This window comes from Pipistrellus hanaki (genome assembly GCF_964339955.1).
Source record: "Pipistrellus hanaki genome assembly, chromosome: 16".
NCBI lineage: Eukaryota > Metazoa > Chordata > Mammalia > Chiroptera > Vespertilionidae > Pipistrellus > Pipistrellus hanaki.
In genome coordinates this window covers 35,318,840-35,344,448 of record NC_140518.1, presented here as the reverse complement: position 1 = coordinate 35,344,448, position 25,609 = coordinate 35,318,840, and the positions used below count along the sequence as shown (strand labels likewise).

Here is a 25,609-nt window from a genome sequence, read left to right as displayed (position 1 = left end):
ATAACGGTATGCGCCTCCCACAGATCTGAGGATTAAATAACACGGGGAGCGCTGGGAGCAATGCCTGGAGCATGGCATGTGTCATTTTCATTTATTTCTTTCGGGTGGGGAAGGAGTGGCAAACAACCCAGCCTGCTCAGATCGAGTAGAAAGCAGACTCAGGGGTTCTTATGTATCACATTTCACTTTGCCCGTGGAACAAAGATGTAAATAATTTCAACCAGACATGCATATACTTTAAAATACCGAGTTTATTTAAAATATCAGCACAGTAAGACTGCCACACAAATAACTTTAAGAGATCAAAGATGATGACAGACACGTCTATCAATTCAAGTGTACACATTAACTCCTCCAATTAAATCCTTTAATTTCCCTTGAAGCCTTTTTAATTCTGAGGTTATATAAGACTAATCAAGAAAACATTAACATTAAATAAAAATCAATTTTGTACAAATAAGTGGGATCAAGCAGCTTAAATTATCACCTGGAATACTTGCACTTCAGAGAAAAGCCCCAGGTGACAACACTCTATACGTTACAGAAAGATTCACATTACTCCAAGGGGAACATTTACATCACTCACGCTTCACATTTTTCTTTTTTTTTCAGAAGCCTCAGGCAAAAAACCTAGGGAACCTTTTCCCAGGCAGTGACTTCTTTTCATACACATCCCTTTTTGAATTCAGAACTTCTGAAAACACAGAAGCTTTACCCTTGGTAAAATATGACTTACGAGACGTTTGAGGACCAAGCTGTTATGCTTCTTAAGCTTCTTCCCTTCTCTGGAGACCCAGACCCAGAGGTCACGTCCTTCACTTCGGTTCTCTCCTCCCACCAGGTCTCTCTGGTTTGGAGGCATGTCTGCCTCCCCAGCGATGGAAGTGAGTTCTGCACCTCTGACCGGGCACTCGGATGTACACTGATTTCCTCTGAATTCAGAGAAAGCTGTGTGTGTCAGAATATGTCAACTGGTGACAAGACTCAACATGTGAGAAGCAGCTAGGAACTGCACATTGAGAAATGTGTTGGCTGCTGTGACTGACAACTGGTGGCTCCTATTCTCACCGAGCTGCACAGGGCAGAGGTCTGGCAGTGAACCTGACCCGGCTCGCCTAGAGTGTGTGACCCGATGGGGACAGGTGCCCTGTTGGTTGGGAAATTGCTTGGCATGAAAACGTGAGCCAGGTGAGGGGACCGAACGGTAATTGCACTTTTGTGGGCATTGATCCACCTGTGGGATCTAAAGCAACTTGAATCCCTGTATGAAATATACCGATCTGTTACTTTTCAAAACATTCTGATCACCAACCTGAGCCAGTGGGGGAATACAGCAACAGGAAAATTATACATTCAGAAAATATATTATCATAATCAATTCCCGTTTCCTGGGTACTAAACAATGTTAACACATTCCACCATAAACTACCAGAACCATTGCCATGGCGATGACCTCACTGGCGCGCCCTCCTCTCACTGGGCAGCGCCTGGCCTGGATGGACAGCCTGGAGAAAGACGGGCCGTGGCCTAAGCGAAAGGGGTGCCGCTGCTCCTGCAGAGCCTTCAGGTGGCAGCCTCTAGGAATTCCGAGGTGAACACAGCTTCCGCGTAACCTTCACACAAGTCCCCAAGTTCAGCAGTCACGGACCCCAGCGCCTCGTCCACCAGCTCCTCTGAAAAGCTGAAGACAAACAACGCAGCTGAAGGCGTGCAGCCAAAGAGGGGGGCCTTTCTTCTCTCGGCTGGGGAGCTCACCGAGTCAATTCTAAGATTTAACCAGAAACGCAGAAGGCCAAGGGCAGCCAAGATACTCCTGAAGGAGAAAAACAAGGGAGGCCTTGCTCTCCGAGATGTTAAGATGATGGCACTTAGAGCCCAAAGTCAGGCTGGAGGGAGGGGCCTGAATCACACCGGAGAGACCTCACCCTGAGATGGGTGAGGCCAGCGGTGACCAGAAATTAAAACCAGCTGCAACCCAGCCAACCCAGATCACAGAGATGGGGGCCTGCCTTCTCTGCGGGACAGGACAGGGCAGAACACTCTATGTGTGTTCTCTTTCTCCTTACACACTCACACTCACACACGCACACAACTTTTCTGTTTCAGAGTAAGTTGCAGACTTGACATCCCTTAAGTGCTTCATTTTTATTTCCTGAATAACCATAATTCTCTTAAATAACCATAATTATAAAAATCACATTAATACCATTATCTAATTTTATCTACAAACCTTTCCAAAGTCTGCCAACTGTCCAAATAACGTCCTTTAGAGGACCCTCCCGCCCTCTCCCGGCCCCAGCCCAGGATCCCATGCTGCATTTAGCGGTCACGTCTCTTCACTCTCCTTTAACCTAGATCCGCTCTTTGGCCTTTGTCCTTCAGGACCTTACTTTCTACAGCGTGAAGAAAGTAAAATGTCCCTCAATCTGAGTTTGTCTGATGCTTCCTCATGGGGAGACTCTGGTGACACATTTTTGGAACGGAAGCCACAGCAGGGATCATGTTCCCCGAGTGCTCCTCTCACCCTCTCACTGCTGAGTGACCTGTTACCCCTTGGTGACAGTGATGTCTGCCAGGTTTCTCCCCATACAGTCCTGTTTCCCCTTGGTAATTAATATGTGTATTGGGGGAGATGCTGTGTGATTATGTAAATATCTTGCTTCTCATCCAACTTATCTGAATCAATTATTACAGGGCTGCCAACACTGAATTTCTAATTTCATCATTCCTTCTCCATTTAGTAGTTGGCATTCTACTGTAATAAAAGCTTTCCTTCTCCTTTGTATATGTATGTATTCACTTATTCATTCACTCACTCATTCATATATAGGCTTGGTCTGATTCTTATTCAGTAGTTTGTAACTCATTACCATTATTATTTAATAGAGGCCCAGTGCACGAAATTTGTGCACGGGGTGTGTGTGTGTCCCTCAGCCCAGCCTGCACCCTCTCCCAATCTGGGATCCCTCTCACAATCCAGGACTGCTGGCACCCAAATGCTCCTAACTACTTCTGCCTGCCAGCCTGATCACCCCCTAACCATTCCCCTGCCAGCCTGATTGATGCCTAACTGCTCCACTGCTAGCCGATTGCCGCTAACTGCCATCCCCTGCCAGCCTGGTCACTCCTAACTGCCTTTCCCTGCCAGCCTCACATCCCTAACTGCTCTCCCCTAGTGGTCTGCCCCACCCCCCAAACTGCCCTCCCCTGCAGACCTGGTCTCTCTAAACTGCCTTCCCCTGCAGGCCTGGTCCCCTCCAACTGCTCTCCCCTGCAGGCCGGAGTCCCCCCAAAATGCCCTTCCCTGCAAGCCTGGTCACCCCCAACTTCCTTCCTCTGCCAGCCTGGTCACCCCTAACTACCCTCCCCTGCAGGCTTGATTGCCCCAACCGCCCTGTCTTGCAGGCCTGGTGCCTCCCAACTGCCCTCCCCTACTGGCGTGATCACCCCCAACTGCCTTCCCTTGCAGGCCTGGTCCCTCCCAACTGTCCTCCCCCACTGGCCATCTTGTGTGTTGAAGCAACAGTCACTTTGCATATTACTCTTTTATTAGACAGGATTTTGACACTCAGAATGTCCCAGACTGGCCCCTTCAAGCTGGCTCCTGGGTACTCCTGACAGGAGCAGCATTCTCTGCTCTCAACACTCCCTCTGGCACATGATGTTCCAGGCTCCTCCTACATTTCCCAGCCCCACGCCCAGAATCAGCCATTTCTCTGAGGAGCCCTGGTACCTTCTCATGGGAAATAGTATTTAGAAACAAAGATCTGGTATAAGTGTGCTCACTGCTACTGGTGCCACTGCCAGACCGACTCAGACAGACACACACACACACATACTCCGTGATAGTCTCTATCTATCAAAAACAGCACCCTATATTTGAAGTTCTACTATTATACTAAAACACTAAATATTTTCTAGTTGTCTATTTGTTCTCTATTCTTCCTTGCCCTCCTTCGGATATTTCAATTTCTCATTACATTCTTTTCTCACTATGAACTTGTATTATTCTCTTAATGGTCACCCTAGATTACAATGAGAATCCCTGACTTAAAAGTCTAACATTAATTGCTATGCTTGCCATTTTCCCAGAAAGTAGAAGATACCTCACAACACCATGTCTCATCTCCCTGGCTCACGTGCTATTGTGACTGTGTGTTCTAAATGTATGCAAACACCCATAAGACAGCAGCTTATTGTTTTATACAGTCAATATTCATTTACCTACACACTGACCTTTTTAGCAATTCACACCTCCCTGTATTTTTGACCTTTCATCTGTGACTATTTTGCTCCGACTAAAAAAAAATATCCTTGTAATGTTTCCTACCGTGAAGGTCTACCACAATGTACACGTTTTCAACTGTATTGGAGCCTCTCTTACCTTACTTCTTGAAATATACTTCACTGGGCTTAGAACTCCGGGTCGGGAGTTCTCCTGCTTTAAACATTTAAAAGATATATTAGATCTCCCAGCTCCCATGGTCTGTCTGTCTTTCTTCCTCCAGCCTTCCCTCCAAGATCCAGCACTCTGTCTCTTTATCTTTGACTTTTCAACATTACTACGATGTGCCTATGTAAGATGTACAATACTTCTTTGTTTAGCTTGGGCCTTTTAGAGCTTCCTGTATGTATGGCCTGATGTCCTGGTGATCCTGTCTGTGTCTGATGGGTCTACCATTTGGAGCTGCTGTAGGACAGTTGTTAGTGTCATCTCTCTCTGCCGCCTGGTTATTCACCACCATATACCAGGCACTGTATAATGTTTGAAAAGTCTAACAATAATTTAAGTCCTAAGATGCTGTCCTATACATTCAGAGAAAATGTATGTTAGCTGCTGCCTGGTGCCTGGGGGGCAGTAACCCGGAACCACTTTGGTATAAGCTGAGGAACGAAGATCACCTGGAGCCGCGCAGAGTCCTGAGAGGCTCCAGGCACCCAGGTCACCCTCACTTCAGGTGAGGCGAGTACTCCCCCGCCATGGCAAGGCCCAAGGCCCACCTCTGTCCTCTGACCTGGAAACGCCACCCCCGTGCCCTGTCCCCTAGGACTGACTGTGCAGCGCCAGACGGCTAACCTCCGGTCTGCTTCTCCACGCGGCTGCCCCAGTTATGCTGCGTCACCTGGTTACCTTCTGGTGCCTTCCAGCACGTCCGCTTTATTTTTACTCCAGCGTTTCTATTAGGAGCTATCCTCAGGGGGAGACGTGGTCCCAATTACCAGGTGCGTCATCAAGTGGTCACCTTGTTTTTGTATTTGTTTTGCTTCCCATATTCCTATCGTGAATTCTTCTATATTATGAAATCATCATATTAAGAAATACCAAGCTAATCCGAATCCATTCAAACAGATTAAGTATCTGTTGTCGTCTTCTCCTTCTTCTTCTTTTCTTTTTTTTAAATATATTTATTGATTTCAGAGAGGAAGGGAGAGGGAAAGATAGAAACATCAACAATGAGAAAGATAGTCTGCTTTCTGCACGCCCCACACTGGGGATTGAGCCTGCAACCTGGGCATGTGCCCTGACAGGGAATTGAACCTAATCTGGTTCATAGGTCGATGCTCAACCACTAAGCCACACCAGCCGGGTTGTTTTCTTCCTCCTTTTAACCTCCCTCACCCTGCTGCCCACCTGGGAACCACTCCTCCTGGTGCTCTGTCATGCTATTCCAATCTGGATTGGTTGCTTTCTATGCTTACTGAGAAGTTCTCATGTAAATAGCTTTGGCCATTTTTCTGGAAGTTCCCTGCTGTAGTCTAAGTTTCCTAAATCCTGCCTTCCTCTTTTTCAATGTGCACCCTGTACTGGTGGTATGCACCCTCCAGTAGCTTAGTGAAAAAGTGCATGGGAACTAGATTTTTTGATACCGTGTACACCTGACATGTTTTTATTTTATCCTTATATTTAGTTGACAATTTAGCTGAGTACAGATTTGAGGCTGAATTTGGGGAGCATGCTCTAACACCTGCTAGCAGTGTTGCTCTTGAAAACAAGGTTCCAGTCTCAGTTCTGATTGTTTGAACAGGCTTAACTCTCAGGAACCTTTTATCACAATGTCCGCACACTGGGATGTTCAAATTTCCTTTACAAAATGATGTGGCATGGTGTGTTCTGTCCTATTCGTTTATTCATATATGTATTCACTCACTCTCTAACTTGCAGTGGACTAATGATGAACTCTTCCAACCTAGAGACTAATAGTCTTCTGGGAAGTTTTCTTATGGTATTTCTCTGACTTTTCCCATTCCAATTCCTCAATTTCCCCTGCTCTCACATTCTGGAAATCTAACTAACAGATGTTGGACACTACACAGTAACTGAAAATCTGCGTGCCTCCATCCCATTCATATCTAACAGCCCAATTCTCAAGGTGATGGAATCTGGAGGTGGAACCTTTGGAAGGTAAATAGGTCATGAGGGTGGAGCCTCATGAATGGGGTTAGTGCCCTTATAAAGGAGGCATGAGAAAGAGGACCTTGGCCAAGTGAGAATACAGCAAGAGAAGGGCTGTCTGCAAAACAGGAAGCAGACCCTTGATCTTGGACTTCCCAGCCTCCAGAACTATAAAGTATTAATTTTTGTTTAAGCCACTCAGCCTATGGCATTTGTTACGGCAACCAGAGCTAAGACATTGACAGTATAGCTCTAACTTTTAAAATCTTTTCTTCCCTATTATCCATCCTTGGTGCGTTTTTTTCAATTCTACTTCCTTAGAGATCTTTTTCTTTGAATCCCTCTAGTGAATTTATTTCAGTCATATTTTTTATTTCTAAAAACGTTTGTTTTATTCTTTGAAAGTTTATCCTATCTAATAAAGAGGAAATACGCAAATTGACTGCCACACCTTAACAAGATGGCTGCACCCACAGCAGAGGCCGGGTTCCCGTAAGGAGCCTTAACAAGCAATTAGCAGGGACCTGAGGCTGTGTGGCGTTCGGCTGGGGCAAGAGACCTGAAGTTGCGCCCCTGCTTGGTGGGGCTTGACAGGGGACCTCAGGCCGTGCCCCCTGCGCCATAACACCAGGCTAGGGGCCTTCAGGCTGTGCCCCCCGCCTCTCAGGGGTTAATGGGGGAACTCAGGCTGTACTCCCTGCCTGGCAGGGCTTGACGGGGGACCTCATGCCATGTCCCCGCCCCAGCACTAGGCTGGGGAACCTCAGGCTGCAACCCCCATCCAGCAGGGCTTGATGAGGGGCTCTCAGACAGCAATCCCTGTCCCAGCGCCGGGCCAGGAGACCTCATGCCATGCCCCCCACCTACGGGGCTTGATGGGGGACCTCACCGCATGCCCCCTGCCCTGGCCTAGGGGACCTCAGGCTGCGCCGCCTGCCTGTCTGGGCTTGATGGGACCTCAGGCTGCATCTTCTGGCCCAGGCCAGGCGACCTGAGGCCTCGACCCCACCCAGCAGGGCTTGACAGGGATGGGGCAGGCCGGGTCTGGATCTAGCCCAATGAGGGTGGGGCTGGCCGGGTCCAGGTCTTATGGAATTTTGAGGCACATGTGGGTGGGCGGGGACTTGACTTTGGTTCCCGTGGCGCAACCCAGACTCTGATAGGAGGGAGATTTTCATATACGTTTTACTACTTCTCTTTCATCTTATAGAGAAAGGGCAAATAGCAATATTAAAATATTTCCTCTAATTATTCCCTTTTAATGTGCACAGATTTTGTGCACTGGGCCACTAGCTTTTAATAACACCCTGTTCTCCTCTGGCAGGTGCGGCTCAGCTGGCTGAGCATCGGCCCATGCATCAAAGTCACTGATTCCATTACCAGCCAGGCACAGGCCGGGTCGCAGGTCTGTCCCAGGTCAAAGTGTGTGCAGGAGCAGCCAGTCAATGTCTGTATCTCTCTCTCTCTCTCTCTCTCTCAAATCAATAGAAACATATTAAGAAAATACTGTTCTTGTTTCATGATGTAATAGCTCTACTTACTTGGCTTCCTCAGAGCTTTTTATGTGTAAGGGGCTGTGCATTTATCAAATGGCTGCTATCTTCAAGAATGAGCGTTTGAACCAAGCCTCCCATTTCCTGACTTAACTGCACCCATGCCTTACAAGCATCCCCTGCTTCCCACTCCTGCGTTTCACCAGGTGTGTCTGCATGAATCAGCTTGGTTCTTGGCTTCCCCGGCACCAGGCACTTGGCTCTCCCTGATCTGCTAAGTCATTTGCTATTTGTCTATCTGCTTATGGCTTCCAAGTTTTTATTGCTATTTCTTGTTTGTTCTCATTTAAAGGTTCATGCCTTTTGTTTGTTCTTTTAGTGACATACAGTTGGGTGGAGATACATGGGATAAAGATGAATTCATATGTTCAGTCTGTCTTTTTCACCCTGAAGTCTCCTGATTTGTTTTTTAAACCAGGGATCCTTAAGAGTTTGCTTTCATCAAAAGCATCACGTCACCTAAGCCTTTCCTTTCACAGCCACTCTTATTTACATCCAGTTTACATCATCTCCCTTTGATCACTCAAGCAGTGCTTTTTCTTCAGTGTAAGGAGAAATGGAGATATTACAGGGGGGGGGGAAAAAAATCTAAGATTTCCCTCACATAAGAAGCTATTAAGTGAAGTCAACTGTCTTAGGATAATTTTTCAAGATCTCCCACTTAGGAACACTCAAATCAGAAACAAAGAGATTGAAACGGAGTTAGAAAATTCAGATGCACTGTCATGTAAGGGCCAAATATTGCAGCAGAGAACAGTTGTAAAGATCCAGGCATATTTTAATAGCTCTGGCCTCTACATGCTAACCTGTTATTCCTTACTAGAGACCTGGTGCACAAAAAATTTATGCACTGGAAGGGGTCCCTCAGCCCGGCCTGCCCCCTCTCACAGTCCGGAATCCTTCAGGGGATGTCCTACTGATGGCTTAGGCTCCCCACTGGGGAGCAGGCCTAAGCTGCAGTATAGCTTCCCTCTGTGTGAGGCAACCGGGCTGCTCAGGGTAAGGCTCTGCCTCCATTACTCTATTGCTGCTGCTGCCTCTGACCTCCCTCTGTGGGAGGCAACCAGGCCAATGAGGGAAAGGCACCCCCCCATCACCCTGCTGCTGCTGCCACTGCTGGCCACTGTGGCTGTGAGGCCTGAGCCCCAGGGCCTCACAGCTGCTGGGTCTCACAGCTGCCTAAACCCACAGCTGCCTGAGCCCACAGCTGTCTGAGCCTTGGGCCTCACAGCCGCTGTGGCTTTGTCAAGATGGATGTCCACCCTAATTACCATATTACTCTTTTATTACTATAGATAGTCTGAGAGCTTTCCCTAGCGCAACAAAACAACTATGAACGAAGAGTTCATTTATCAGGTGGTAAGAACGTACATGGAAGTCTATCTCCCGTGGCTTGTTTTTGGATTTCCCAATATACCAGTTAGCCTCACCATTCAAACAGGCGCTGGGAAAATAAGAGAGCATCTGTAGGCCTGTGTTCGTTCACACAGAAGCAGGTGAGGTTTGCCCATTCTCCTCCCCCACAAAATACACGGCATCTCTACCAGAACTGAATGTTCAGGTACCTTGAAGGGCGCTGTCTATTAAAGAGAAGCTTTCGGACTTCAGTTAAAACTGAGGGACTGAACATAAGTGATTATCTCTGATCCCGCTCAGAACTCCACTAAAATAAAAGGACTTAAGCAAACACATCAATCTACAAGGAGAAAAAGAAACAACAGTAGATGAGCACTGTCCAAGATTTCCAGAATGGAAATGCACATGGAGGAATCCTAACTGACTTGGCAGAACAGAGGGAGTAGAAGAAGCTGAAACCCAGGAGTCTGTCCAGGGACATGCCAAGGGAAGCAAGCTGGTTGTCTCACAAAACAAAGACTCAGGAATCAGAAATCAGGAATCGGGAGTAAGAGTGCTGAGACCATGCAGGCGGAGGGAGGTCTGGGTGGAAAATGAGGGCATGGGCTGACATTCTGCAGAATGAACAGCGAGACTGACAGGTGTCCACCCCTGCTCCAGGCAGCTAAGTGACAATCCCTCCTTCGACCCCACAAATGAAGGCGTAGGTTCTTTGGGAAAAATAAACCCATAATTTTAAACTCAGCCAAATCATCAATCAAGTATGTCTCCATAGAATAAAGACACTTTCAAACTGGCAAATCTTAAGAATGTTCCTCCAGTAGACAAACAGGATATGCTCCATCAAAGTAAGAGTGTGAACCTGGAAAGAGGGCGATGAGGGCACTGGAAATAAGGCCTCTGACCTGGGAGGGAGGTGACCCATGAAGAAGGGAGTCCCGGAGCAGGAGCCACAGGGCCACTTAGAGGGCAGTCAGCCAGGCTGGGGGAAGAGGGGGAGGGTCTCGGGAGAGAGAGTGGGGTAGAGGCGAGAAATTGAGATCAACTGCTACATCTGACCACTGAGAAAAAGGACACTGAGATGAGATGTTGGCTAGTGGGTGGGAAAGTTCATAAACATCTAAAAGAATAAGCAAATAAAAAAGAGGCAACTGTTAACTCCTGAAATACATTTCAAACTTGTTCAAGAAAGAAATAATAGTATACTGCTTGATTCGGTGATGAAAAAATATTTGCATATTTATAATAAAGTGATATTCAAGATGAATTCAAACTTGGGCCCAATTTAAAAAGAATGGATTTCAATGAACTATTTACATTAAAAAAAAATCTTATCCATTCTTCAAAAATTTTAGCAGCAGGAGGACTATGTTTCAGGACTCCACGAAACGACCTCGGAAGGAGAAGGGTTAGAGAGCACGTTGCAAAGCCCAAAGGCCTGCTGCCATGGGCACCTCTGTCCGACCCTGAAGACTTCGCGCCCACACTGCTTCTGACCAGCCTCTGTTCTCTGGTGGAAGAGCCTCCCTCGGGCCACAGGAGAGCCCCGCTCTGCCTCAGGAGGGGAGGTTCAGCGCGCTCCCTTGGCGACATCACCCAGGCTGCTCCACAATCTCTTCTATCTGGGAAAGGAGGTTCACAGAGAAACCTGGCCACTAGCCCAAAAGCAACTGAACTCCAAGGCCGAAAGCACAGCCTGAGACCGTGGACATTTCTTTCCCCGCCTCTCTGTCAGATAACATTTGGCATGTGGCACGGAACATTTACTGACCTTTCAGCAATGAGCCACGGATTGAAGGAGCCCACGGCCTCATGGGAGACCATGCGGAGGTACTGGTTGTAGCGACTGCAGTAGTCTCCAATGCTGCGTCGCATCCCGGGGGGGACCAGGAGGGCAGTCCGATCCTTTCTCTGCTCAGAATCTTCTGAAGGAAAGAGGAGGGGAGCCTCTCTTTTCTCCGATTTCTCCTCTGGTCCCCCACTTTCATCCAGGGAACTGAGAACCAATAAAAATGATAACAACGTTCAAAATCACGTGCAAGCAAGGGCAAACTGCTCACCCACCCCGATGGTTTGCCAGAAAGGCTTCCTCTCATTTCTCTTTCTCACAATGAACAAAACTCAGCGTTATCACCACTCACCGTCTACCCTCGCCACTGGACTAACCCTCCACTAGGTGGGAGTTCCTGTCCTGTAGAAATCAGAACTCCTACATCAAATCTGGCAGGAATTTGCAGTATAACCACCGCGCCAATGCAATGCTTTCCACAGAAAAATCCAGGCTCCTTAACACGCAACATGTTTCTCCTTTTTAAAAAATATATTTTTATTTATTTTTTAATCCTCACTCAAAGATATTTTTCAATTGATTTTTAGAGAGAGTGGAAGAGAGAGTGGGAAAGAGAGAGAGATACATCTATGTAAGAGAAATATACATTGATTGGCTGCCTCTTGCATTCACCCTGACCAGGGCCCAGGCCAGGGAGGAGCCTGCAACTGAGGTACATGCCCTTGACCAGAACTGAATCCGGGACCCTTCAGTCCCCAGGCCAACACTCTATCCACTGAGCCCATCAGCTAGAGCAAGATGCAACAGTTTCTATGCCCATCTTCTAAACACACTACTTTAACTGAGCCATCTTGGAGTTTGGCAAGATCTTGCTCAAAAAGAATTTCCGTGTCTTGTGGGAACGGAAGGAATATGAAACTCACCGACACTGAAGGCAACCGACTACAATGAGATCAGGCTCGTTAGTGCTTACTTGTCATTCCAGGGCCTTTCCAACACGATGTGCACGTCTGGGTCCTTGCTGGCTACTGTCTTTGTGATCCTGATTGGGTGAGGAGAAAGGGGTCCATCACCTACTGCTGCGCGTTTTTGGTCTAGAAAAGGAGAGGCATCAAATGACTTCTTATAAAGGAGAGTCAGGGTACATACCAGGCTGTCTCCGTGGCCAACCGCCCGTGAGGAAGTCACAGGCACCCCCACCCCCTCAAGCACAATGGCTTCGCAGGCGGTGCAATGAAAAAAGAGGAAAGGTGAATTTAGAAGTTACTGAGACACCAGCCAGGGAGGAGTCACTGTTGAACAATGAGCTGTCTGAAGCCTCTGCTAGCTCTGACGGCGGAAGGAAGTCTGTGCCAAGCCCCGGGGTTGCGGGTTCCGGAACCGAGCCGCCCATTCCAGGGTCTTCAGCAGTTGGGTTTATTTTTTAACCTTTCAATGGTTTGATTAGGGCGAAGGAAAAAAATCCACTTACACCTGAGCACTTAATTAGCTGATTTAATTTGTGGCATTGCCGGAAAATCAGCCTAACGATATGGAAACATTAACTTATTAACTAGACCCTGCAGGCTTGACAGCTCTTTGGAGTTCTGGATTATTTATAATTTTAAATGTATTTCAAATGTAAGATTTGTTCTTCTCTTAGGTAAGGAGAATCTCTAAGTCAAAGAACTTTCTCTAACTCATTTATATGCTTGTGATCTCTCACTGTCAGAAATACTGCAAAAGTCAGCTTTTGTAAAAATAATGCTGAGTACAACCAAATTTCAATTGTTCACAGAGGAGAGGACATACGCTTAGACCCTGCACAATTCAAGAGTCCCTTTAAATGTGTGATGCGGCTGAACATAGCATCTGAACATCGGGACGCAGGGCTCTTTCTATGGGTCCATGATTCTGGAATAAAGTGTCTGAAACTCGTTTTAGCGCTTAGTGTCTGTCCTAAGGAGCTCCTCTTCCCTGTATCCCTCAACTTCATGCAGAGTCATAGACAGTGACTAATCATTCAAATTGCCCTGGGAAAAGGACAACATGGAGTCCTAGGTAAGACTGCCTTTTGCACGATGCAACCCAACTTTGGGGCCAAAGGCCACCCCACCTGTGAGACAAACTGCTTCCCTCGGCTTCCACACAAAATGGTGCTGGAGTGCCCGCCCACTCACTGAGCGGGGACTCCTGGCCAGGTCTGTGCAGCTGGCCGGCCTCGGAGAACCTGTGGTCGAACTGGGAGAGAGGAGACCTCTCAGCAAACAGCTCTACGATGCAGGGCAGGTCGGAGCCCATGGAGCTCACAGGCCTGTGAGGGAGGGAGCCAGGTTCCAGTCTGGGCACTGCCAGCTTGGTCCCCAGAGGGTCATGTGAGTCGGGCCTTAAGGGTGGCGAGAATGAAGATGGGAGCGGGATTAGGGTTGGGGTGAAGAGAGAACCAACAGGAGCAAAGAATAGAGCACCTGAAAACGGCAGAAAACATAAAAGGAACAAATAGGTGTTGTGCTTTGATGGCTCATCCTTCTGTCAAAATTTGACATGGAGAACAACACTTTTTCTAAAATGACACCCACCCCAAACCCATATTTAAAAAATATTATATGTGAAGCCCTGGTCTGGTGGCTTGGTTGGTTGGAGCGCTGTCCCGTTCACCAAAAGTCTCCGGGTTTGATTCCTGGTTAAGGCACATACCTAGGTTGCAGGTGCGGTCCCCAGCCAGGGCACCTATGGAGGCAACAGACTGATGTTTCTCACATCAATGTTTCTCTCTCTCTCCCTTCTTCTCTCTCTCAAATCAATAAAAACATATCCTCGGGTGAGGATTTAAAAAAACTGTATGTGATGTAGGCTACTGCTGTAAACCATCGACATCCCCAGTTTCCTTTACAGCCCTTAGTAATCATCCTACTTAAATTCCTTCAGGGGTAATGTTTAACCAGCTTTTACTCACCTCCTTTCATTGAGGAAGGTAGTAAATGATAAGCCTGCATCAAACAGAAGTAACACTTCCCGCTAACACTGTGATAGTAGCCTAGCAACTGCAGCCAAAATTCGTCTGAATGAATTTTTACAAGCGGAGGAGAACAGGGAAGGTCTTTTCAACAAATGGCATGAGAACAAATGGATATCCATTAAGGAGGAAAAATGAGCCAACCTCTACTTCAAAAACACAGGCCAAATTTTATTCAAGATGAATCACAGACTGCACACAAAAGCCAAACCATAAAGTTTCTAGAAGAAAACAAGGCTCTCCCTTCAAACTGGGAGTAGGCAAGGTTTCTTAAATCAAATAAAGCAAAAACGATACAAGAAAAATGGAAAGTTCGACTTCATCAAAAGTAAAAGTATCTTCCTGTAATAAAACACATTTGAGAAAATATGTGAGCCACAGATGGAGCAAAATATTTGCAAAGAGTAAGTAGATCAGTGGCTGCTGGGCAAAGAGAGGGACAGTAGGGCAGGCCTGCAATGGTTTTTTTTTTTTTTGGGGGGGGTTTTTTTGTTTTTTTTAGAGTGATTCTTTTGTGTAAAAAGGTTCTAGAATTAAAGAGCAGTGATGTTTGCACAACTTAGTAAATATACTAAAAGCATGCATTTTATAGTATGTAAATTATCTTATGTAATAAAACCCTAATATGCAAATCGACCAAACGGCAGAATGATCGTTTGCTATGATGCTCACTGAACACCAGGGGGCACACTCAATGCAGGAGCTTCCCCCGGTGGTCAGTGTGTTCCCACAGGAGTGGAAATTCCAAAGCAATGGAATCTCAAACATCAAGAGTCAGAAGCCAGGTTCACTGCTGGCGAGAGCAGTGGCAGTTGCGGGAGCCTCTCCTGCCTCCGATGTAGGCAGTCAGTAGGGAGAAAGGGGGCCCGGACTGCAAGAGGGTGCAGGCCAGGCCGAGGGACTTCAAAGCGTGGGCCTCTAGTATCTTAATAAAGCTGTTATTAAAAATAACTATATATTGCAAAAGTGTATACCCAGAATGCATAAAAAATTCCTACAACTCAAAAATAAGACAACCCATTAGAAAATGTACAAAAGATTTGAATACTTCACCAGGGAAAACATAAAAATGGCTAATAGTCACTTGAAAATGTTTTAAACCTCATTATTCAACATGGAAATGAAATTTAAAGACTAACAATATCAAATGTTCGCAAGGATATGGAGCAAGAGGGACTCAATTAGATGGGAGAGTAAATTGGTACAGACACTTTGGGGAAAGATTTGATAGTTTTTTATAGTTAAGCATACACCTATCCCATGACCTGACAAACTTACTCTTGGGTGTTTATCCAAGAAAAATAAAAACATATGTCCACACAGACTATGCATGAATATATAGGGTATTTGAAAAAAAATGTATATGCACTTTGAATGATTAGAAAGTCAGTGTTTATTAACATACAGTTCATTTGCAAAATTTAAAAGAATCTACAGAAATGGATAATTTTTTTTTATCAATGCCTGTTTTCAAATTTATGACTGTTCTGGTCCAGGCACTGCGGATAATGCAAAGCAATGGAATCTCAAACATCAAGAATGATTTTGGCCCACCCAATGTGGCTCAGTGGTTAAATGTCAAGCTATGAACCAGGAGGTCACAGTTCAATTTCAGGTCAGGGCACATGCCCAGGCTGTGGGCTCAGTCCCCAGTGTGGGTCGTGCAGGAGGCAGCCGATTAATGATTCCCTCTCATCACTGATGTTTCTCTCTCTCCCTCTCCTTTCCCCTTTGAAATCAATAAAAATATTTTTAAAAAATCATTTCAGTTCAGTATTCATGCACCCTCAATTTGTAGACTGCTGCTGGTTTTGTATAGTAAACTTCATCTTTTTTTTTTTGTTTTTTTTTGTTAATCCTCACTGGAGGATATTTTTCTCATCGATTTTAGAGAAAGGAGAAGGGAGCGGGGAGGGGAGAAGGAGGAGAAAGAAAGAAACATTGATGCAAAAGAGCCACAACAACTGGTTGCTTCCCATGTGGGCAGGGAACCTGCAACCCAGGTAGGTTGACCAGAATTGAACCCGCGACCCTTGGGTTCAAGGGCTGACGTTCTAACCACTGAACCACGGCAGTCAGGACAAACTTTATCTTTTATGTGTCCCCATAAAAAAAAAGTCTAGTGGCACTTTAGGATAAACTTTCTTTATTCAAAGCTTAGTCTGGCTTCGTTCATTATTTCAAATCAGTTAAACCTGAAAAGGAGTGAAAATTAAGTGAGTTATGAGCTATTAAAGTATGTATACATTTTTTGGGGACACGCTACATTAATAACAGATTTATTTCTAATAGCTCAAAACTAGAAACAAGCAAGTGTAGATCCACAAACAAATGGATAAACTAGATGTGGCACAGGCATAAAAGGGACTACTACTCAGCGGTGAAAAGGAATGAACTGATCCCAGTATGGTGGCTGCCTAATGGCTCCTCAAGGTGTCCACATTCTAATCCCTGGAACCTGTCAATGTTCCCCTCTATGGCAAGAGAGTCTTTAAGGTTCTTGAGATAGGAGAGCATCCTAGATTATCGGGGTCCCCCCTAAATGTAACGCAAGTGCCTTGCGATAGACAGTCATAGGAAGATTTAACCACAGAAACAGTCTGGAGGAGTGTGGTCATAAGTCTAGGCGCGCAGGCAGCCTTAGAAGCTGCCTACACCTTGACTTTAGGCTTTTAAGGCTTGATGCAGACTTCTGACCTCCAGAAGTGTAAGAGAATAAATGTGTGTTTTAAATCCCTGAAACTGTGCTTTAACTTGCTACAAAATTAAATCTGTTACAGTGGCAACGGAAACAAGTAACAGATAAATCTAGAACATCATGCTGAATGAAAGAAGTCTTAGGCAAAGAACATATGCAGGCATGATTCCACTTATATGAGAGTCTAGGACAGGTAACTAATTTATAGTGAGCAAAAAAGCACAATTATTGCCTGGGTCATTGGAACTGACTGGGAAGGAGCATAAGAGAACTTCTGGAGGTGATATAGTCTGTCTATCCACTTTATTATATATAAATTTTACCTCAAACGGAAAAAGAGTCATAGATATTAAACTCTAGTTGCTGATACACAAGTTGAAATGTATGAAAAATAAGGTGAATTGATGGACAGAGTATAAATAAATAAAGCAAATATAGCAACATGTTAATTGTAGAATCTATAAGGTGGTTTTATGGGTGTTCCCTGTAGAATTTTTTCTGTATGTACAAAATTTTCCAGGATAAATGTTGGGGGAAAAGTGAGGAGAGCACTCACCATTTTTTTCTTCCTGCATCCAAAGTTGAGGATCCGAATATACAATTTTATTATATCTTTGGCGAACTGTCTCCTGGTATTTCTTAAAAAAAAAAAAAAAAGTTTAATTGATGAGAATAAATTAGTTTCATTAGAAACCAGAGCTAGCAAGAATGTCATAGCTCAGCAGATACATTTGATACAGACACATTGCCAGAAATGAGCATCTGCCAGACCAGGAAGTGATTAGCTTATGAAGTGAAGTCTAAAAATGAAGCGATTAATCTAATTAATCTAATCGAGGCCAGTGCTGTCCACTGGAGCTTGTTGTGAGGATGGAAATGTTCTATAATTGTCGTGCCCAGTACAGTAACCACAAACTACTGACCACTTGAAATATTAGTATGTTTAACCTTAATTTATTTATATTTAAATGACCACATTTGGCTAGAGACTACCATTGGACACCGGATCTAGGCGGTTACTCCCAAGACAGGGAAATCAGTTAAAAGACTAGGATAAACTACACATCTTTACATTTTCAAAAAGCAACAAAAAATTGTCTTCCCTATAATGTCTCTATTTAGCAGCAAAGCCAAAATGAGATATAATCATGGTGCAGTTATAAAGAAAACACTGAATTGGTTGTTAGACTTGGACAGAATCTCAGCCCAGCTCTGGCGGGAATTCCTGTGTGACCTTAGCCACATCACTCACTCCCTTATTGGTCTCAATCTCCCGCTCTGAACAATCCTGGGATTGGGTTGGGTGATGTCTGAGACGGAAGATTCTGAGAAAGGCATTCTGAAGTCAGATGGTGGAAATCACAGGTGGCAAATTTATCTGTGGTGTGTCAGGCTCCCAGGCAGCCGGGGAGCAGAGGCAGACGAGCTGAGGCATGAGGAAGCCCGTGCTCCTGGCGCTCTCAGAACCACATCAGTGATACCAGGGGATATCGCTTCCTGAGCTAAGTGTCAGGTAGTTATCAAATATCGGCATGATGAGACTTCATGCCACATTTTATCTTTAAAAGCACCCCACTTATTAGAGGGGGTGAGTGCCTTTATCAAGGTCAGACACCTGGTTGGCGGTTGAACTAGGATTTAAAACCAGTGATGTGACTCTGAAGTCCTGCTAATCTACAGAAACGCATGCGCAGGACCTGCGCTCAGCAAGGGCCAGCTCCCTCCGGCCCGCGGCCAACCAGAGCCTCCAGCCCAGACCTTACTTCCATTTCCTCCATTCGGAGCAGCATGTTCTCCAGATACAGGCTGTCCCCCGAGGTGGCTAAGGCGTCAGGCTCCAATACCTTAGAAGGAGTCATAGCTCGGGGCTCACGAGTGGTATCTTCCAAAATATCGTCCAGCCGGGGACTGCTGTTGGATTTACAATCCAGAGCAGTAGCCTACGAAACAAGAGAGGGGGATGGGAAGGCAATCCAAAGCCAGCAGAGGATTATGCTGATCATAAAGATTAATGCTGGTCATAACAAACCAACTACATGGTGATCCAACCGTCAGTTTCTATGCCAAATCAAACCTCCTCTGAGTTAGTAAATACCAAAATCAGTAACATCAGTACAATTTTTACCAGTCGTTTAAACAGTAGCAATAACCAAGTAATACTAGTATTGTCTGTGTAAAGGATCATAATAATAGTTCACAGAAAAAAATATGTTATTAATGGCCAGTAAAGATATGAATAAGTATCCAATCTTAATCAAAGTTAAATAAAAATTTTGCCCTGGCTGGTGAGCATTGTTCCATGCATGAAAAGGTTGCTGGTTCGATTCCCGATCAGGGAACATGCCCAGGTTGCCAGCTCAATCCTTGGTGGAAGGTGCGCAGGAGGCAGCCAATTTATGTTTCACGCTCACATCAATGTTTCAGTGTAAGGATGACACCCAACCAGCTGCCAGGGCTAAAAACAATGACTCTGGATGGTGCTGTGTGAGAAACTCTGCAACAATCCTGACATTTAACAGCAGCCCACAACACTAAATACATTTCTTCTTCCATAAGCTCTAGTAAAGACCATTTAATGCAAACTCATCAGTGTAATTCTTATGTAGAAAGCTAATTATTCTTTTTTGTTGTTAATCCTCACCTGAGGATATTTTTTTCCCACTGATTTTATAGAGTGTGGAAGGGAGGGAGGGAAGAAAGTGGCAGAGAGAGAGAGAGAGAGAGACAGACAGACAGACACATCAATGCAAAAGAGACACATTGATTGGTTGCCTCTTACACATGCCCTAACTGGGCCAGGGATTGTACCTGCAACCCATACCCCTTTGGTGTGTGGGCTGACACTCTAACCACTGGCCCGATGAGAACTATCTATACTAATGAAAGGTAATGTGCTAATTAGACTGAGAGACCTCTGGTAGACCTTTCAGACGTTCTTCCAGACAAAGCCATGGTGGCAGGGCTTGAGGCAGAGGTGGTTAGGGGCTATCAGGCCAGGAGGGGAGGGCAGTTGGGGGTGATCATGCTGGGGAGGGGGCAGTTGGGGGCGAGAAAGCCAGCAGGAAGAGCATTTGGGGGTGTGCAGGCTGGCAGGGGGGCAGTTGGGGTGAGCAGGCTGGCAAGTGGTTAGAGGCAATCACACAGGCAGGCAGGCGAGTGGTTAGGAGCCAGCAGTCCAGGCTTGCTAGAGGGACATCCAACTGCAGGTCTAAATTGGCAGTTGGACATCCCCCAAGAGGTCCCAGATTGGAGAGGGCACAGGCTGGGCTGATGGTAACCTCCCCCTCCCCTGTGCACGAATTCCATGCACCGGGCCACTAGTTCTTAATAATATTCAAACATGTCCACTTCACAGAGAGCATTTATAATCACTCCATTTGTGGAGTTGCCTCCCTAGATGAGATGTTAGCCTCGGTTTTTTTCTAGGACAAAAGTGGCATTTGGTGGCTATCTGAACAGAGCCCCAGAACATAGCATCCCCGATTTGTAAGAGCTAAACGCAGGCTTTCAGTTTCCAGTCTCAGAAGCCTCACCTCACATGAGATTCTGTCATAAAATATTGTACAATAAACTTATAATCACAAAGATTAGGAAAATATGCTGCTGCTAAAGTACTATTAATATTACAATAGGGACACATTCTGGAGATTTGCCGCCTTCCTTCCTGTTCCTAAGGCGGCTGTACTAATGGTGCTTCCTTCCAGCTCCCTCCTACCCCTGCAGCCTTCACCCCTGCTCTGTGCGCAGACGCCATGACCTTGTTTCCAACCTGCACCTGGGGTCGGTGGTGCAGTCGGCACCTTCCACTCACAGCCTGGGCAGGTGGAAACACGCCCATCAGTCCCCCAGAGGCTGGACAACTACAAAACATGTTCTTCCCTCAAATGTTATCATTTCTCCTTGGGCTATCTTTTCTCTCTGTGCGGCCAGATACGGGTCATTACTGGACACTCAAAACATGCCGGCCTAACAATAAATATCAGGCCACGAGTATAAAGGAAATTAGGCCAGTAATGAGCAAAACCAGGCTGAATGAAAGGAAATGAGGACAGCCATTCTCCTGCCGGAGGCCATCAGCATTCAGGGTCACGCAGTGCACTCATGTTCTCATCACGAGGAGAGCAAGAGCCGCTAACAAGAACCTGTGGCTCCAGAGACTGCCGTGAGCTGTTTGCAAGGCGGATCTAACTCATAATGCTAAATACACACTGTAAGCATTAACATGCCACGTATGAAAAGTAACTTCCACTTCTTGAGTAAGATAATCTAGTGTTTGCAAAGTAATATGCGCCTCACTTTCCTTACAACCGGAGGCATCATCACGTAATAATACCGCACGCACCTCCTCTGTAGGCTGGGCTGTCCCTGTGTTTACCGATGGTCCATCCTTCGAATGAGTATGTACTCCCACAGAAGAATTGACTCTCTATTAAAACAGACAAGCAAGCTCATGAATTATACAAATTTATAATCCATATTAGTACAAATGCATTATGTAACAGGGTAACTTCTGTGCGGACTGTTCATCAGCTTTAGCTACAGGCGGCTTTTTGTAGCAATTTGAAGCACTCCATTTTTACGAAAATAAATGTCATGTGTTTATGTGCTGATCTTGGCTTCCTGCCCCTTTTCCTCCCCCACTGTGTAAACATTGTCAGAGTAGCTGTGAGTTTTTATGCAGTTACTCCACTTCTCTATCCAGTGAACTCTGATAAAATGAAGAGGTTGGATGACATGGTCTCTAAGACCCGTCCCAGTTCTACAGTCCTGAGATTCCTATGGACTCCAACAATAATTCAACATTTCTTACACAAGAGCCACAAATTCAGTGGCCTTTGCAGGGGCCCATTCACTCCATTTAAGATGATAATATTCCATTCACACACACAGACTGCTCCTATTTACAGGTGGATCCACAGGTCTGGCCACAACATTCAGCTTAAGATGATGCTGTATACAATGTCATCTTCAAAAAAGCCCTGGTATGTACCCAGAAATATCTCTCCTTTGGAAAAATAGTCAGTCATCTCAAACCACTGACGTGAAAGAGCAGAAGCAGTTAGCTAAGCACATGACCGCAGGTAGAGTCATTTGACTAAGAATGGAAATTGTGTTTGGTTGGTATGGTCAGTGAGCAAGTGCTGACCCATGAACCAGGAGGTTGAGGTTCAAATTCCGGACGGGGTCCAGGCTGCAGGCTCGATCGTGGTGGGGGCGGAGTGGGAGCCATGCAGGGGGCAGCCAATCAATGATTCTCTCCCATTATTGACGTTTCTATCCCTCTCCCTTCCTCTCTCTGAAATTAATAAAGATATATATATATTTTAAAAAGAATGAAAAATGCAATCTAAACTCATTCCCCAAACTAAAATCTCACCTTCCTAAAAAGTGGGACTTTCTCTCCCCCTATCTTCATCACTAGCCCACAATGGAAGGCCCGAGCAGCCAGCACCGAGCAGCACGGCTCCGCACTGCAGCCTCCATCTGCCAGACACTCAGCCCTACAAAGGGTCAGCGTGACCTCTGCAGCAACTCCTTCTATTCTGGAACTTCCAAACGGCAAGCAAATGAGGTGAAGCAGATTACCTGAGCCTGCGCCAGCAGAGGCTTCAAACGCTCCAGGACTGTCTTCTCTACCTTGTCTGCTAACTGGGTAGCAGAAACACTATTTAGAAATAAAATAGAGAATTAAAATCAAAAGCTAGAAAATATTCTATTTTATATTTATTTACCATTCAGGTGAAGGAAAATCAAGTGTTTATAAACCCACAATGCTTCCCTAATTGTTTTTTCACATTGATTTTAAACAGAGGCAAAGGGAGAGAGAAAAACATCGATGTGAAGGGATCAAACCCATAACCGGAATACGTGCCCTGAACGGGAATCAAATCAGCCACCTTTTGGTGTACGGGATGATGCCCCAACTGAGCCACACTGGCCAGGGCAATGCTTCCATAATATTAAGGGCCATACAAGTGCCCTAGAGTCTTATTAAAATAAGACTCTGAGCCCTGGCCAGTATTTCTCAGTGGTTAGAGCACTGACCTGCAGACTAAAGGGTCATGGGTTTGATTCCCAGTCAAGGCCTGTACCTGGGTTGTGGGTTTGCTCCCCAGTCCTGGTCCAGGAACACTCAGGAGGCAACCGATCAATGCTTCCTCTCACATTGATGTCTCTCTCTCTCTTTCTTTCTCTCCCCTCCTCCTCTTTCAATCCCTCCCTTCTTTACAGTCTCTCTAAAAATCAATGGGAAAAATATCCTCAGGTGAGAATTAACAAAAAATAAAAAACAGAATGCATACTCTGATTCGGTTGGTCTGACTGAGGCTTGAGATTCTGCATTTCTAACAACTTCCAGGTGGATGCAACACTGCTGGTCCTGCATCAAACATCTAATGAAGTACGTGAGGCTCTCAGAACATTTTAAAAGAATGATGGCTGCCTTTAAACAGCTAAAGATGGTAGAAGACTGGACAGATGAAACTAATTTTGTTCCCTTCCAAAGTGCCACAATAACAGAGTTAGACATAGACCACAAAGAGAGGGGAAAGGTGCTGGAAGCAGAAGGCCAAAGGTAATAACATAGCCGACCTGAGAAAGCGGAATACTTAGCCAGCATGGGAACACTGAACACCCACACAACCTGCACTACTGACTGACACGAGCACAAGCCTGGCAGGACCAGGCATGTCTAGCCTGGGGGCGAGCTGGGAGGTGTAGCTTAAATATGGAAGACAAGGATCAAGTAATGTTTGAGACATTAGTCCTCTCTCCAACGCTGTGAGCAGTCTGTGCTGTCTCCGGAAGGGCCTCTTGACTAAGGGATGCCAATCCCAGCTGCAGGGACAGTGCCAAAAGGAGTGGACCATGTATGCACGCTGAATGCCAAATGGTAAGAATTACAACCCTTCTCCCCAACTCAGACCCTAGGGCATGGCCTCCAGATCCTTACTCTCCAGCAAAAAATCAGAAGACTCTACTCTGGACAGCCTGACTCCCCTCTTCCCCTGCCAAGGAGAGACCTATAGACCAGCATGAATTACAGCTAATTATTCCAGCCAGATGACCCTAGAGCAGTGGTTCTCAACCTTTCTAATGCCGTGACCCTTGAATTCTTCATGTTGGGTGTCCCCCAACCATAAAACTATTTTCATTGCTACTTCAAAACTGTAATTTTGCTACTCTTACGAATCATAATGTAAATATCTGTGTTTTCCGACGGTCTCAGGCTCTACAGCAGTAGCTCTCAACCCAAAGGTTGAGAACCGCTAGCAGGGTCGCCTAAGACATGAGCAACTGTATTAAAGGGTCTCGGCATTAGGAAGGTTGAGGACCACTGCTCGAGAGGAAAGCTAAAGTTCAAGAATCCTTTCAGCATCAAGCCAGTGGAGCCCAGAGGACAGTACAGAACAGTCACCCAGCCCTCCTCAGCCACCAGGACTCCCCTGCACTCCAATCCTGGCTCCACTGCAGTCTTCTGAGGTGATTTCAAAATCTTTTAAGCATGCAGACAGCCAATAAACGTAAGTGTGACTACACCTTTAAACAATTTTAATTAGCTGGCTGTTAAAATAGTTAGATGATATAGATCAAGCCTATTCTTTCTCTACCCCAGAAACAGATATTTACCTCTGATTTTGCATTTTGTCCATTTCCTCAGCTTTTAATTCTCCGAGTTCCTTCAATCTTTTGGAAGTTTCTGCATCAAGCCAAGCGAGTCTAGTAGACAGAACAAACACAGTCAGACCACTTCTGCTTCGGTCTGCAAGTGCCAATACCATAGACACAGACTGGGATACCAGAGTGCTATCCTGCCTCTAGGAAGGATGCAGAGGGTAACACAACCTCTCTGGACCCCGAAAGCTCTCCAAGTAACGTTCCGGGTAAAAAGACACTTCCGTGCACAAGCACTCCTCGTGTGCAGAGCAACAAAAACTGCGCCCGAATATTCCTCAGAAAACTATCTATCACTGGACTTAGGATTTCCTGTCCAACTATAAAATAAGCTGTTGCTGTAGCTACGTCTGTCTAGACAAAGAAATGGACTCCCAGAGAACCTTAGAGGCCCAGTGAAGTCAAATAAAAGCAAAGGGAAAAGCTCACTCTGTGCGGATGGGCTCTGATTCTTTCGATTTAGGATATGTAAATATTATTAAATTATTTAATGGCCCATATTCATTTTTGCTTTCCTCACAGGGAATGTTCTTGCCGTATCATCCCCTATTTAGGGCCTAATTTAGTGTTTAATCCTAATTTATTTTCCCTTCTAAAACCTCTGTTCTTAACCCTTTACTTCTTAGGGTACACACCATGTTTCATCTTAAATTACAGCTAATGGCAAGTCCTTCCTAGGGGCTGGAATTTGGTCTTTTTTGCCCTTTTTTAAGTCTCCATAGCACTCACAACTGTACCATATACAAAACAAGCAACTGGCAGCCAACTAACACAAATATAACTTAAAAAAGATATTGTGTTAATTGTCTATTTTATTTATGCATTTAAACATTATTACTGGATTAAGTCCAAAAGTGCCACCAAACTGCCAAACAAGACCATGGCACAAGCGACCTTCAAGACTCACTGGAGAAACAGGACCCCTCTCTGGAGCCCTCTCGTCCTTACTCACCTTACCTTGCTCTGTTCTTCCTTCCTGTTTGATGTTCTCCCACTGGTTCCCCTTCCTATTCCTGCTCCTGGGGAGCTAACCCAAAGCTCAACCCCTGACCCACAACTAAATTCTGTTTCCTACTTCTTCCCTGTAAATATCACCTACCTGCATGACTAATTCAAACCTGCCTCAAAGATGACACCCAACTCTACCTCT

The 25,609-nt window shown here is 45.5% G+C and overlaps 1 protein-coding gene across 7 annotated transcripts in view; it reads right to left on the bottom strand.

Annotated features, from left to right (window-relative positions):
- Nucleotides 1-231: 231 nt before the first annotated feature.
- KIAA0753 overlaps nucleotides 232-25,609 on the bottom strand; it is a 55,210-nt gene continuing 29,832 nt past the window's right edge. For 3 of the 7 annotated variants that reach the window (XM_084862892.1, XM_084862891.1, XM_084862893.1), the window contains exons 11-18: nucleotides 24,415-24,504; nucleotides 22,372-22,450; nucleotides 21,128-21,211; nucleotides 18,549-18,725; nucleotides 17,342-17,423; nucleotides 12,066-12,186; nucleotides 11,075-11,299; nucleotides 232-1,681 (exon numbers count right to left, since the gene is read on the bottom strand). In XM_084862892.1, coding sequence (XP_084719018.1) covers nucleotides 1,564-1,681; nucleotides 11,075-11,299; nucleotides 12,066-12,186; nucleotides 17,342-17,423; nucleotides 18,549-18,725; nucleotides 21,128-21,211; nucleotides 22,372-22,450; nucleotides 24,415-24,504 — 976 coding nt within the window. In that variant the 3' untranslated portion in view covers nucleotides 232-1,563. The other 4 variants (XM_084862895.1, XM_084862896.1, XM_084862894.1 and 1 more) reach the window with 3 other exon arrangements.